Source organism: Ostrinia furnacalis, unplaced genomic scaffold, assembly GCF_004193835.3.
Source record: "Ostrinia furnacalis isolate ACB-3 unplaced genomic scaffold, ASM419383v2 OfSCF0767, whole genome shotgun sequence".
Classification (NCBI taxonomy): Eukaryota; Metazoa; Arthropoda; class Insecta; order Lepidoptera; family Crambidae; genus Ostrinia; species Ostrinia furnacalis.
The window spans coordinates 859278-874521 of NW_021131006.1; the positions used below are offsets into that span (position 1 = coordinate 859278).

The 15244-nt window shown below is 36.6% G+C and overlaps 1 protein-coding gene across 5 annotated transcripts in view; it reads right to left on the bottom strand.

Moving 5' to 3' along the window:
* Positions 1 to 15244, bottom strand: part of RhoGAP71E (Rho GTPase activating protein at 71E) — a 30400-nt gene that overhangs the window by 8849 nt on the left and 6307 nt on the right. For 2 of the 5 annotated variants that reach the window (XM_028300566.1, XM_028300565.1), the window contains exons 4-9: positions 14754 to 14845; positions 10689 to 10798; positions 6388 to 6571; positions 4274 to 4351; positions 3129 to 3289; positions 1855 to 1977 (exon numbers count right to left, since the gene is read on the bottom strand). In XM_028300566.1, coding sequence (XP_028156367.1) covers positions 1855 to 1977; positions 3129 to 3289; positions 4274 to 4351; positions 6388 to 6571; positions 10689 to 10798; positions 14754 to 14845 — 748 coding nt within the window. Of the gene's footprint in view, positions 1 to 469; positions 879 to 1119; positions 1395 to 1854; positions 1978 to 3128; positions 3290 to 4273; positions 4352 to 6387; positions 6572 to 10688; positions 10799 to 14753; positions 14846 to 15244 lie in introns of those variants that run through there. The other 3 variants (XR_003655665.1, XM_028300568.1, XM_028300567.1) reach the window with 3 other exon arrangements.

A 15244-nucleotide genomic window follows, 5' to 3' on the forward strand; every position in this document is an offset into this window, starting at 1 on the left:
CTTACAATAACACACAACACAGTTTGTAAATTACGCATACTTCAAATATTAAGACTACTTTATAATCAAAAATACGAATTTTAAAATGCTTAAAACCATTAATTTACACAGATGCGTTGTGTTATACTTCAGACACAAACTTGACCAAAACAGAAAAAATGTTAATTAATCAACGTAATGTTAAAAGTACCCACCCTACCTTACAAATTGTTAAGTTACATGAAAAACAGTTAATAATAAATTGTTAACATGAAACAAGAACGTTAGTTTTGATTAATATTCAACCATATCTACTATTAGTTCAATTAATTAATTATAAAATTAATGATGGCATAATTATAAAATTTAAAAACCATAACCTGTTCCCTTATTATGTGACTCAGCATCTATTGCAATCGCTTTCAATTTGACATGTACTGTACATCCATTGCTGTGTGTCACTGTGACATCTGTCTTTATGGGCCAGTGATGGATATGTCACCGTAACATTGTGAATTCCGTCAGATTACAATCTGACGTAGTTAGATTACAATCTAACCTAACCTAACCCCACTGTTAGTTTACAATCTCACGCGTTATATTATAAACTGTCGGAGTTCACAATTTCGCGTTGACAGATATACATAAACTGTCATATTGGAACCAATCGTAAAAGACTGAATCAAACAATGAAACCCCGAATCGACCCTATGCTTTCCATTCGACAATTTTGAAACTACAACTTGAATAAGAGTTTAGGTACTTTGGATTCGTTTGAAGATCCATTGTAGTGCAGCTGTAAGCTCGTGACCACACGTCAGGATGTGCCACACCGTCTATCAAGCTGTGTCCATAGGTCCCGTGTATTGAAAGACTCGCTCGAGTTCGAAAAACTAAAACTAACAAAACAGCCACAAGTTGCCCTAAGTATTTTCAAGAGGGTAAACAGATATCAGTCATGCAGATCAAGAGGTGAACAGAAACCACTGTGAAATATAAATCAAATCAACGGCTTTACCTTTTTGTGACATATGACAGCCATATGACATATGTCAATGTCACTTTTAGGAGTTGCCAATTGGTGCATTTGTGTCCTTCCTAAACTTATTTCAGATCAAATATATTTATTTCAGAAGTTTCATATTTATTTATAAACATTCAGAAGTACTAATTGACGTCACAACGACCAAGACATTGAAAAGTATTTTACAAGATATTATAAAGCTTATTATTTAAACAACGACGATTGAGTTTCAATCTTTCAGACATGACATTACGGTACAATATTATATTTGACAGTGGTCAAAGTTCTATAGACAGAACAGGGGAGACAGACGGGCGTGGGTAGGCGCTACAGGTGGATACTGATCAAACTGTCGTCACCATCACTTATAGAAAACGTCCTTTAGTGAGCGCTAGAATCCAAACACACATCGTTTTATACACACCCTAAAATCGAGATCTAAAATAAATGTTTATTAATGGAAACACCTTTTAAAATTTAAAATACTAAATGAACAATTTATGAAAGAAAACCTTATGGTTTAACAAAAAAAATAAGGCAAATTCCAAATCTTAAAAATCTCATCACACATATTTTGTCCGAGACACTTTTTTTTTCAGTAATTGATATAATAATATTGGTTATTTATTGTACAAATGGCAACAATTTATATTTCTCATCTGGCAATTTTGGAATATGTCTCATTGCTAAACAAACACAAAACATGTGAACTAAATTAAAAAGGAAGTAAACATATTTTTTTAAAAGGTGTTCCCAAACAACATAGAGAGAGAGAAAACATCATAACATCTAGATCTGGGGGAATTCCTGAACATTCAACATTTGAGGGTATCAAACTAAGCGGGACATACCTGAGGCAAGTAGGAGAGGCTCTTTGTGCTCTCAGCGTATTTGTTGATGGCGCGCAACTCTTCGAGTGTCATGTGCGGACTGGAGTTACTGCGAGACGATTGCGACGATGAGCTCACTGACACCTGGAATTGACAGTATTTGTATGTAAATTCCACATTCAGTGATTCCATAACAATTTTGTTTATACATCAACGGAAATTATTTTGTAATTTAATAGATGCGACAGTTTATAAATTAACAGACATTATTTTGTAATGGAATAGATTTTACAGTATTATGACGTCAGTTATGCTTATGGTGGCAAGAAATATGACGTCAAGAGCGTCATTCAGATAACCGGAATTTTTAGTGATTCATGAAGAAAAGAAACTTTCATTCTTTAAGCAGGGACTGATATGCTTACGTTTATCACGTTATCTGTGGCTTAAGAGAATGTAAAGAGATGATGCTATTATCAAACAAACATGTCTCAAGGTTAACGAAATGTCCCGAAAATACTAAAACAATAAGGAATGATCTATCAAGAAAAACACATTCAAAAAAACATTCATTGACAATTTGGCTGTATCTTTTAGGGTCATTAACCGCTCAGTTAGCTTTGTAACTGTCACGATTGTTATTTACTTATTTTCACATCAATTTGAAGCTACAACAATGACATTGTATGTAACGGAATGGCAAAAATATTTACCCACTTGACAAATATGTCTTCATAACTGCTTTTTGCGCTGTAAACAGATTCCAGTCCGTTAACCTACGTTTATAGCATTGTTTTTTCACTGAACACTGAGATGAAAATGTCGTCACTTTGCAGCTACAAAAGTGGTTTTCCACTTATCAAAGTATACTTTACAACATGTTTGCCAATCGAGAACTTTTCCGGCCTAACGGCCTTCAGTTCTACAAGATGTATGCCCCGCCTACTGACACTAAGGTATCAGATCGAAAGACGTAGTGTAGTCAGGCCTCCCAATCGGTAGACTGACGATTTGGAAAAGGCCGCGGGAAGCACCTGGATGCGGGCCGTTGTTGTGGAAATCATTGGGGAAGTCCTATGCTCAGCAGTGCAAGTCCTGTGGCTGCAATGATGATGATGATAATGCTGGTAGGGTAAAAAGATTATGAGGCATGTAGAGGCAGGCTCCTTAGGAGCAAAATATGTGACGATTTGTAAGTACTATTTAAATAGTCTATACAAATAAAGGAAATTTTGACTTCGACTTTGATGACTGATGATGATGACTGATGATGATGATGATGATGAAGACGATACCTTGAAGACGCTCTCCTCCAGCGAGATGGACAGCCGCGTGCACGAGTCCAGCAGGCTGTGCTCGGGGATGATGCCGAGCCCTAGCACGCCGCCAGCCGCGCCGCCGCCCACCACACCCATAAGCGCCGGCATCGACTGGCACTCCTCGGATTTTGTTAGACCTGCACGAGTTTCGGATGTCATGAAGTAAACAATATACTTTTTCAGTTGTGTAAACCCGGATCTCCACTAGAGGCCGCCTCAGGTCGAGGCTCGTTGCGAGGCAAATTCCATCGCCCCTGCCTCTAATGGATACGCGGATTAATAGGTGCGACTTGCAACAAAATTATTTGTCTTACGTGATGTCTGACCACGCCTATTGGACTGGCACTGATGATATCCATATTATTTGTTTTTAGTTTTCCTAGATAGAAATAGGTATGTCCCCTGACTCTTTCAAATGAGCCATATGAAATAGCGAAATGACGAAAGAACTTCCAGAACAAATTTTGATTAAAACTGAGACTGATTATGTTTAAAATAATTATAATCCTTGCCAGTGTTTCCAATAATAGAACCTTTCGTCGTCGATAAAAAGACATCCTTATCTTACAGTGCATGAATTAATAAATAGTGTACAATAATCAAAACCTGTGAAGGCATAAGTAATTATATTTTTCGATGTTAGTATCCAACGCCAAAATTACTTTAACTAATTCTCCAAATAAACGAAACATATTAAAAGAAACACGTATACATAACAGATATGGAAATTGTTACTTAGTAGAATAATACATAGGTGAGTTGCTTTTATATCAATTTTAGTCTGTTACGTGTTATATTGGGATGAATCCACAGCGATAAATAACGTGTACCAGCTAACGAATTCAAGTGAACTACAAAAAAACAATGTGCTACCAGCCCAAAACAATACCAATGGTTACCATATTAAAACATAATGATGAAGTATAATAATATTAACTGATTGATATTCGAGATAAATTCTCAGTTTTTGACTCACCAAAAATGTACAAATATTAACTAAGTAACTTGACTATTCAATAACCTAAACGATTTTCATTCAGATGACCTGCGAAAAGATTTGTTGTTTATTATACTTCTCAGGCACGTTAATATACAGCATGCATGATTGAAGTGTGGGTTACCTTCTAAATTGTATTTGTTGCCCCAGCGATCGCATTCGCACTGCAACCACGTTTTTTCAGCTTCCAGTGACAGTTGTCCTGTAACAGAGCAAAAATGATGATTTAAATGGGCTGTCATATAGTTAATATATGTTTTCAAATACTATTATGGTAAGATATTAAATCTATCGACATCATAAAGCAGAAAGGCGCTGGATATACAGGCCTCTACCAACCGGTCAACATAGAAATCATTAGGGGAGGCCTATGTTCAGCAGTGGACCTTCTATGGCAGAAGAAATCTATTGAACTGTATTCTATAGTTTAGAACTGAGATCACAACTCTAATAGCAAACATACTTATCTCAAATGGACCAAAGACGGCTTTACGTGCTCCGAAACATTCACATTAAAATGGTTGATTCAAGCCACTAAAATCAAAACATATTCCATCATACTACAAATATCTTTATTTAGATCGCCATCCCAGTTAATCTGATACAATTCCCGCAATCAACCGACGACAGAATACCCCGATTCTTAATATAGAACGGCTGGTAAATCGCCCTTCTTAATTAGGGCACATAACACTAACGAGGCTCGGACGTGGGCGATTATTGCACGTACGAACCGCTCAAATGACCAGTGAGTGACCATTTGTTCGTATTTTGACTTTAGACAATGCATTGCTAAGATCGGTTCCTAGAGATATCTAACGAAATTCAGATGGCTACAAAATATAAGGCAACTGTATTCCTTTCAAATTTCAAACTCACGAAGATTTTATTCTTCTGAGAAGAGTCCAATGAATTTTCAAGGGCTAAGAAGGTTTATGAAGGAACTAGGTTTGATTCAAAAGACTAAAGAAGAAAATATCTTTAATAGTATGCCGATTTTAGCAGTGACTGAAGTCATCATTCGCAAAAACGAGCACATCCAATATCCAATCCAAACCAAGCGTGGTATCAATTAAGTAACACAATCCTCGTTATTAAGAGGTTTCTCATAACATCCAAAACAAAGGAAGCCGAAACGTTTCCGTGTTTTTTCAACACAATCAACGAAGCTATACTTTGGCTCTGTTGATGTGCCAGTCGCTATGCAACTGCCGCTTAATGATTTACAGCACGAATAATCGAAGGCTTGTCATTTCAGACCTACCCTTGACCCACTAATGACGAGCGTTGACTCACATGAAGACTAATCTTTAAACGGTACTTCATGTAATACAGTCGACAACACGTCATCCCCAAACCTCTATAGGCTTTAAGCCATAAGTATAAGACTCCAATTCGATTGGAGAGTCATTTGTGGTTGGTTGATTGTACTCGAAAGTGTGCTGTTGAATTATTAACTAGTCATTACGAGTACTTTGGCTTTAATGTAAGCGTTAAAGAAAAAAGAAAATCAACTGTTATGAAACGTCGATGTAGCTCTTACGGTCTTAAATAATAAATCAATCGGAATCACCAAATAATATGAGTCACATGCAGAGAATAGCACCGAACAAATATTGTGTCAAAAATGCCCTGACGTCATTATCATTCATCGACAGCCCTTTACAGTCCACTGCTGGACTATGAGCCTCCTCCACTATAGTGGAGGGTTTTGCCATAATCTCCACGCTTGGCAGGCGGATAGGAGATCGCAGTTTAAAAGATTGATGTTTTTCAGAGAGCGCTGCTGCCCATTCTCTGTTTGATGTGTAGTCCCTAAGTCGCCTCTTACGACACCCGCGGGAAGAGTAGGGGTTGGTGACAAATGTATTCTACTCTGCCGTCACCACACGGCTTGTCATTATCATACTGTGGCATTATTCTCCTGATATGGCATAGTATTGACTAGCTGATTGATGGTGCCTATACTATATCTCAGTTAATAGTGTGCGCCAAGTAACTCGCACGTAGTACTCATAGTTGACAGTTGACGGCCTATAACTCCAGAGACTCGGAAGCATCCTCAGTACTCACTAGCATACGCCTCTTGATCACGGTGGTGCCTCGGCGGTGGCGGGTCGCGGAAGGAGCATATCCACTCATCCTTCACGTGCATACGCCCAGTTACTCGCGCGTAGTACTCATAGTTGTCAGTTGCCGCCCTATAACTTCAGACTCGGAAGCATCCTCAGTACTCACTAGCATACGCCTCTTGATCCCGGTGGTGCCTCGGCGGCGGTGGGTCGCGGAACGAGCATATCCACTCATCCTTGACGCGCAGTATGCGACCGGTCACTCGTGCGTAGTATTCATAGTTGTCGCGCCCAAACAGATCGCCTGCGCTGAATTGCTCGATCAGTTGCCGCATTATACGGGTCGCCACCTGGTTTGGATAATACTAGTTTAATATCAAAGAAATTATGTAATACTTTGGCAACTACTTTTGCAGGAAAAAACATTACGATTGACTGGGTCAGCTCCTGAGATGAGTTTCAAGCAAGAAAAACCGCCCAATTGGCAGTTGATCACGTGGCTTAGTGGTTTCTTAAGTTCAACCGACAAGAATTGACTCAGTCAATCGTTAGAGCTATAATAAGCTAAATCGCATATAATTTAAAAAGGCTGAACTTTGACTCTATCTACTTATAAACTACCTAAGAATATGTAACTAGAAAAAACTAAGTAACTATGTTGAATTACCAGTAGTCTGTCGAAAGAACGTTACGCAAAGATAACAAAAAGTCGTATCTCACAATCAGACGGGGAAATTGAAATTAAGGCCAATTCGCATTGTCTACATGAGAATCATACTTTTGAGATATGCATTTAATTGGCACAAAGACAGGCTTTATCTGACGTAAACTTAAATTTATGTTTCAAGTTAATAATATGACATTAACTGTGTAACCAGTTCTTGTAAACTTGAAATTGTGATGGCATGCAAAACTTTTAAAAATATATTTAATACCATGCCCACGACGTTGTCGAGTTCATTTAATAATCTTTGTAACTTTGACTGATTTTACTTTTCCAAAAAATTTACAGTTGATATTTGCTTATAAATTCAGGCCCGTCTGTACTAAACTACATTAAAATACATAATTGTATGCAGGCTTTTTTCTTGTTCACGTTATACAACTCCTAGTTTTTAGTGCTACTCTACAGCAAAAAGGCAAAACCTTAACCCATCAGTGCGTGTAACACGTAACTAAAGCATTATCTATGCACAGTGTAATTTCTAAACCTTCTAATCAAATTAAGTCGGTTAACAGTGAGTCAAGTGGTAGAGGATGTGAGTAATCGTCCAAATTCATGAATCAAGCTCTTATCTTTTTAATACTGGGGTTGTAATTCATGCGAAAAACTTTTGAAAATGTTTGCTAACGGTTACAACAAAGTTACTTTATCTTTGGTGCTTGAGTTTGTCACTGTGCAGCAAATTGTGCCTTCTGTTCACTTGCAGTGATTAAGGCAAATATTAATTCAAACTACTGTGGCATCCGGCACTATGCCAACGCGAGGGGAAAGGGACAACGCCCTACAAAATTTGTATAAGTTTATAGAACGCTGTCCCTGTTTTACGTTTATTTAATGCCAATTCCCTTCACTGGATCAGAAGACTAAATTTTTTGCTTAAGTATCTCCTATTGGGCTATGCAAATAAATATGCTGGCATAAATAAACTATTACTAGCGACTACATAGTAATAAATATTTCGAGAGTGCTTTAAAATATTACACTTGCATCAGAAATACCTGCAAACGTGACTCAGATATTCGTGAACAATATTTTCTTAGCATATTTATCTTACGCTATCTCGGAAGGTTGGCGTGTGTAATACAAACACTTTTCTATTGTGAACAGGAAAGGAGATATAGCGGTCTAAATAAAGCGTACTATGTCAGGGAGGCTCTAATAGCTGGGTTATAAAGGTATAGTATAGTCGTTGTATAAGTTAGTTGTACTCACGCAAACTTCAGCCTGTGGTCGCATGTTTAGACAATTGCATGTAGTTTAAGCTATATACATTATGCATTTACAAATATTCCTCAAATGTTTCGTTCGGATTACTAATGTTTGGCCAAAAAACGTTTCCCAAATTATCACATCGCAAACAACGTTTCGCAAATTTTCATTTGGCAAATTCTCATTTGGCAAAGCAACTTATTGCAAACTTTTAATTCGCAAATGTTGTTTTTGGCATATTATTGTTTAGCAAATTATTGTTTGGCAAAGTATGGTTTGCCAAATGTTTCATTAGGCAAAAATATTTCACGATAAACTATTTACAAAATAATTTGATTGGTGCATAGAATGGTATACAAATTAGCTTGTGGTTATTATTTTGTTTAGTGGGGAGTTAATATAAAATTTGTTCTACATTAATTTCCTTATTTCATTCTTTGTATCGAAATTTCCAAATGATTCATTAACAATAGAGGTGATTCTAGCGCTCGGCGGCCGCTGCCGCGGCACGCTTCGCTCGCCTTCGCGCATTAAGGGTCACTGTTCTAACCTAACCTAACCTACTATTTTCTGCAATACCTACTTTTTGCAACCATACTATTTTCTGCAATGTTTTACATAAAATTCTTGTGAAAACCATGATCATGTGCCTTATGCTTTGATTTGTGGGTAACGGTGGGTAAGTATGTGAAATGTCAATTTGACCAAACAAATTATTTGGGATATAATATTTGGCAACATAAAACATTTGCTATATAAACATTTGCCAAGTAAAATTTGGCCAAATGATAATTTGACCAAATGAATTAGTTGCGAAAAGTACAGTTGCTAAAAGTTCATTTGGGAAATGAAACTTTGGCGATAAGTTGTTTGCGAAGTGAAATTTGGCGAAAAGTAATTTGGCCAAACGGAAGGATACCGTTTCGTTCATTAACAGTAATTACCAGATTTGGACATGAGAGACAAAAAAAACAAATATAAAATCATCTTGATGATTGATTTAATAGATCATCTTGACTATTCGATTGGAAATTTATTTTACTTTCTAAATTTATTTAGAAACCAATATTCAATTACTTATTTACGCAGCGATAATTTGAGATACATTTTTATTTTAACATCATTACAAGATCTTGGCTTATGAATACAGTTGAAGTTGAACAGAAGCTGTAAGCCATAAGTAAATCATTTATCGACATAATATTGATGGATTCACCTAAGATCAAATGCGATATCGATATGCCATTATAACTATACTATTTCAATTCGATTGCAACCGTTCAATCTGATAAGAGAAGCAATAAGCACTTCAGTGATAACGAAACTGCTTATTGTATGTCTTAGATAATGTGATTAATAATATCTGCGGTATCATAATCTATTGTTCTGAAAGTAATACATTTCTTTATTAATAACTATATGACACTTTTTATCGGTCATAATATTTTAATCAGAAAGTGGTGCGATCGATATAGTCGTCTACTCTTAATAGCTGCAATAGAAGTTTATGCACAATTCTAGAACCTTTTAGTCAATATCCAATTTAAGTATGATGTTATACATATTGTTTCAGTATTACATCCGAGATAATATAAATAACAAAACAATTGTCAAAGTTTTAGGAGGATATTCGAAGTAGGACAATATAGGTAAAAACAAATAATATTTTTAACTCTTTACACAAAATACACAAATTATGTGCGCATAAGCGACATGTCCAGATCAGGTAATTACAATGAAATTCAATATATTAATCCTTGTTATCAGTGCAACAGACATCTATACAGTATTACATTACTCTATGTGCACAATACGTTATCTTAACTATACTATTTCATAAAAACAGAACTTATTTTTCAATTGAAAGTTATGTTAAAATAGAGTACCTATTTACTATCATAATCTATGTGTGACACAGAAACAGTCACATTGTGTTACATATGAACCGCACGGATCATTAACTCCCGTGATCGGTGTACAGCCATTGTTACGCTTGGTGCACACTGACGGGCTACTTGTTTCGCAACTTGTCGGGACACATGTCGTGGTACACGTCGAGTATACAAGCCACAGTCAATATTAGCTCAAGCAATATACCAATCTAAGGGAAAGAGTCTAAAGGGATATTCAGCATACTACCTGAGCTACGGAATAAATTGGAAATTGTTGTTAAAAAGTTTCACTAAAAGTCGGTTCAATTTATAAATATGATGGTTAATTTTAATGTATTTCTTGATCGTATTCATTTAATCACTCCATACTGTAACAATAGTGCCCAAGCCAACCTAACTTCTATGTATGCCAGTTTTACTGCATGAGCTAATATTGTGCTGCGACCGGGTCTGTACTTTTTTAAATTTCATTTGATAGAGTTTGAACCTTATCACAAACAAGTCAAATTACAAAATCCGTTCTCTGCTTAATGTCAATTTTAATTTAATGATAGTATACTGGATATGGCATGACAACAATTTACGCCGATTGCAATTATACCCGGGCAATTTCCACGTGTGTACTATGCACAAAGTACCGACCTTGAATCTCTGGACGTCCTCCATTGTGGCTGTTTTGCCGTCCGACACGCAAGAGTGGAAGAACGACGGCGCTACCGATACGCCCAGGGCTTCGGATGTCATACCTGTACCTATTAACATATAAATATGTAAATAAATGTGCTTGCTTTAAAATACAACAATGACCCCCAGTTGCACCACCTTGGTTTAACCGCAACTATAAGCTCAACCGGTGTTTTTTGTATGGAGTTTGACAGACTCTGACGTTTGTTATAGTTAAAGTATGATAGTGCTGTGTAATCCAACCTTAAAGTTACACGCGAGTTGATATGATATCCCCAGTTTAAAGGAACGTTTAGTAAGGAAATTTCATTTAGAACTACTGTTCAACAAGCCTATAATTTTTTATCAGTAAAGGGGTTAATAAATACAAAAACATTGTAGTAACAATTCTATCTTCTATGAATTATAAGATTTCACAAATTGTAATCACATTTGTGCTGCAAACAAGTGTTTATTAAAATGGTCATGCCTTTGCTATAGACATGACCTGTATTTATTCAATGACATTAATTTGTATAATTAACTTGATACTTTTAAAATGGACAGGCGCACCCAGTTTCGACGTGTCATGAAAGTAATTCTACATATACTATCAATTTAAAAATATACGTGTTATTATCCATTTTATCTGTATTTTGGTATAAAGCCGGATCCAGACGGGTGTAATGTAAGATTACGTGTAATATAACACGAATTCTACGAGCAGTACAAGATACATTCCATTACGCGTTACATCCGTCTGGACCCGACTTTATAGGTTCAAACATCATTCTTACACTCTATGATGCGATCATGCACATGCAGTCTTGAAGGACCTAGGTACTTTCGTTATTTGCGAGGTCCTACCTATTAAACAGATTCTAGTTAAGGTTTACGCCCTAAACACAGCGAAACTCAATATAGAATCAAACAATACGGCGTTATTGGAGAATTTATCTAGCTTTTTAAAACTACGATTGCGTCAACTTTAAATTAGATTCGCGTGTGCATCGGGGGAACAAAGCTATAAATACAAAATATAAAGTTGAAGCAGTCACGAATGATTATATTTATTTCGTTTTCTAGGATTCAGTTCTTTATTATTGGTTTGGCACTAGACAATATTGATGTGCTGTTTAATTGCGTGCGTGTATTAATATTTAGAGCTTACTCAGAATTTAAAAATAAAAACAACAATTAAATAAACAAGGAAAGAAACTATAAGTTTTATTTAACGCACGCATGTACATAAATTCAACAATTTTTATTATTACTCAGTCCATAAACATAACAATCAATCATTAATGTTCAAAGAAAACGAACTTTCCCAAACGTGTTTTCATCGATTTTTCATGTCTATAAAATAATTTGACAGCCGACAATACAGATAATGACTGGCATCAGTTGATTGGAAGGCGAGTACAAAAAACTAATTACATTACAAAACCAAACAAACATTATCTGCATGGGTGCACAAGAACATTGACTGTTTAAACGATTAATTAGACGGATCATGATTTAGAAATCCACATGTTTCGAGCAAACGCTTCTCTGAAACTCCCGATTGGAATCGATAAAATGTGAGAATCGAAATACAAATCGATATTGACGTGTTGGTAAAAACTAATTATGAATAAACGTTACTGGCCAGTGCCACGCGATGTTGTATCAAATTAAGTAAAAAACTTATGTAGATACAGCGCGTTTTAACGATAGTTCATAAGTAATTTTAGTTAATTAGCGGCTTGAATCACAAGTGACGTTAATTCGAGTTCGGCATTAACTAGGTATGCGGCAATGACGTACTGTCGCAGACGGTCGCTAATATAGCGAAGTACGTGAACCATATATGAAAGTAACCATTGTAAGCGTATTTGTCCCCGGTCGCGCATTGTTGGGCAGACTATGGAAATGCAGCAACAATATGAATGATGCCGTTGACGTCCGAGCCCTTAAATGGTCAACTAAAGTTGAAAGGAGCTGTTAGGTGTTATATTGGAGAAGTGGGACGCCAATGATATTTGTGAGTCAAATATTCACACACATTGCAATGAACAACACGAACGAATGAAATTAGTTTTTGACGATTTTGAAATGTGACAACGAAAGGAAATTTCATTTTTCTTCCTCTTGTTTAGTCTAGGTTTATGGGAATCAAACCCCACTACCTCTGAATTGCAGGTGTCTATTTAGACTGAGAAAACAGAGGCATATTCAGTTGTCTAATTTTAAAATTTTGGGTTACACTGCATAATAGTGTAACCCATTTCGTTTTGACTGCTCAGCTCATTGCATATCACAGTTGATTGATAGAGTCAAGTACCCTTCATTCAAAGTTCTGTCGGTCCATTTACAAATTGTGCTACCAATCAAAACGTACTCGACTAATAATCCCTTTCCTGAAATCATGTCTAGACGCATCGTCCAATGCACTAACTAGGCCAGCGCGCGCGCAGAAGAAAGATTATTTAATCTGAATGTAAAGTGGTTGCATCACGCACGCGCCCACATACACGCTTGTAATTGCCGCAATTACACTAATTACTTTCAGTTGGATAATGGCAAACGCACGCACTGCCCGATTGGCTTATTAAAATTTATTTATCCGCATTTTAAATATCACAGCTGTCATTATTAGTTGACATTTACTTAAAGATAAAGATAAAGATACATTTATTTGTTCAAACATGTGTACATAAGGTGTTAAGTCAGCATTCAAAATGGCATCAACATGTCGTACCTTTGCGGTGTACAAATTAAATTTGTAATACGCGTTGCGACAATCACTGTGGAATAATTGAGTAAAAAAGAAATTAAACGTTCCCACGTTTTGTGCGGTACACCGGCACGTCAAGTGAAACTGCAAAAGACGCTCTTGTATAGATTTAAATAAGAGCTATATCAAATCAAAGTATTTACTGGAATGTAGGGCCTTTTTAGGGCACTTAACTAGTCTCAAGTATAGCTCTATATGTGGCAGTGTATACGTAAATTTTACGTGTGCCTCAAGTCTTTTACAATACGTAAACAATGTAGGAAAAACAGCGAGTCACAAAATCAACCAGCGAAACGTTATTAAATAACATGACGTTGTTTGTAACAATTATAACGTCGCGAAAGTTTTTCACCGTCTCGTAATAATCACTTTTACCTTTAAAATTGTAAACAATGCCTCGTTAATACTGAGTAGAGCTGCATTCGCGTAGATACAGGAAAGACTAGGTGTTCGTTTGTGCATGTGACCCCATTCGATTCAATTGACAGCGTGTAGGTGAGAGGTGAGGGTTTAATAGGCCAGTGACACCCAAAGTGTAAAAAAAAACTTTTCTTTTCTGCCTTCTGCCTCTTCGTCTTCAAAAAAAACTCAACGGGGAATGGTTTTGTTAATTGAGGGTTCATTGAAGGTAAATGGGAGTCTATAGTGACACTGACTTTTCCTATCCACTTCATAAATAAGTGAATTCTTGAAAATTATGAATAAAAAGTTATAGCACACAAGCTTCTTTCAAGAATCAGCGGCTAATAACAACTGAAAAGAGATGGTCCATAAATCAAAAAGTTTGGGCACCTCAGATCTGAACGTATTGATGTCACGCTGCAGTAACAATTTATTCGCTTGCTCTACACGAATGCACTTTCATAATAGCTGAAAACAAAGCCCAGAAACTTCTTGTTACGCCATCGGTGAAAGTGCTATTAAGCAGTGTATTTCTGAATTACTAATTTTGTCCTTATTATGTAAGAGCATTTTCAGTAAACCGTATTAGAAATTATGATTAGTTTAAAGACCTTATGGCACCCATCGACCCGGCAATATCAGTCACTATTATCGGGTCGATAGGCATCACGAACTATTTGACGCTGACTACAGCAGGCTTGAATGAGCACCATGAATACCATGATTCACAAGGCACAGCAATCGGTCATCAGCCATGTCACTATGACATGGCTTATTCGGACGGCTCATAAATTCTTACATCACGGTTGTGGCCTCGGATTACCAGTACAAAAGGAAACAAAGTTCAGTGATTGTAACTAACTAACCTGCTTTGTCAGCATTGGACGCCATCACCCTGAATGTGCCGAAGAGTAGCACCAGCAGCCTCTGCGTGCATACCGGCAGCGAGAGAAGTAACCTGTTGCAGAAACAAATAACATCAACTCAAAGTGTACTGCTTCCATAAACATTAATTAATATCAGGAATAGATTTAAGATTTATGTCGCTACTAGATCACTGTATTTGCAGCTCTAAAAAGTAAAAGATACGTCCCTATCCCTCGTATTCCATAATACATAGCAACCCTAGCAATATACCTAAACGGGTGCATCTTTATTTATCGAGGTTATGCAAGCTCGTCGCCTGACATTAGCTTTCAGACTTGCGTGACAGCAAACTGTAACCGGTAGTTACAGGTAATCGAATACAAAAAGTTTTGAGACTAAGCATTAGAAAATCGAAAGAATTGCCGTCTTGTTTGTTTTCTTTGTCATTAATTTCCTTCGCTACTGCAGCACATTTCCAAAACTTTAAATT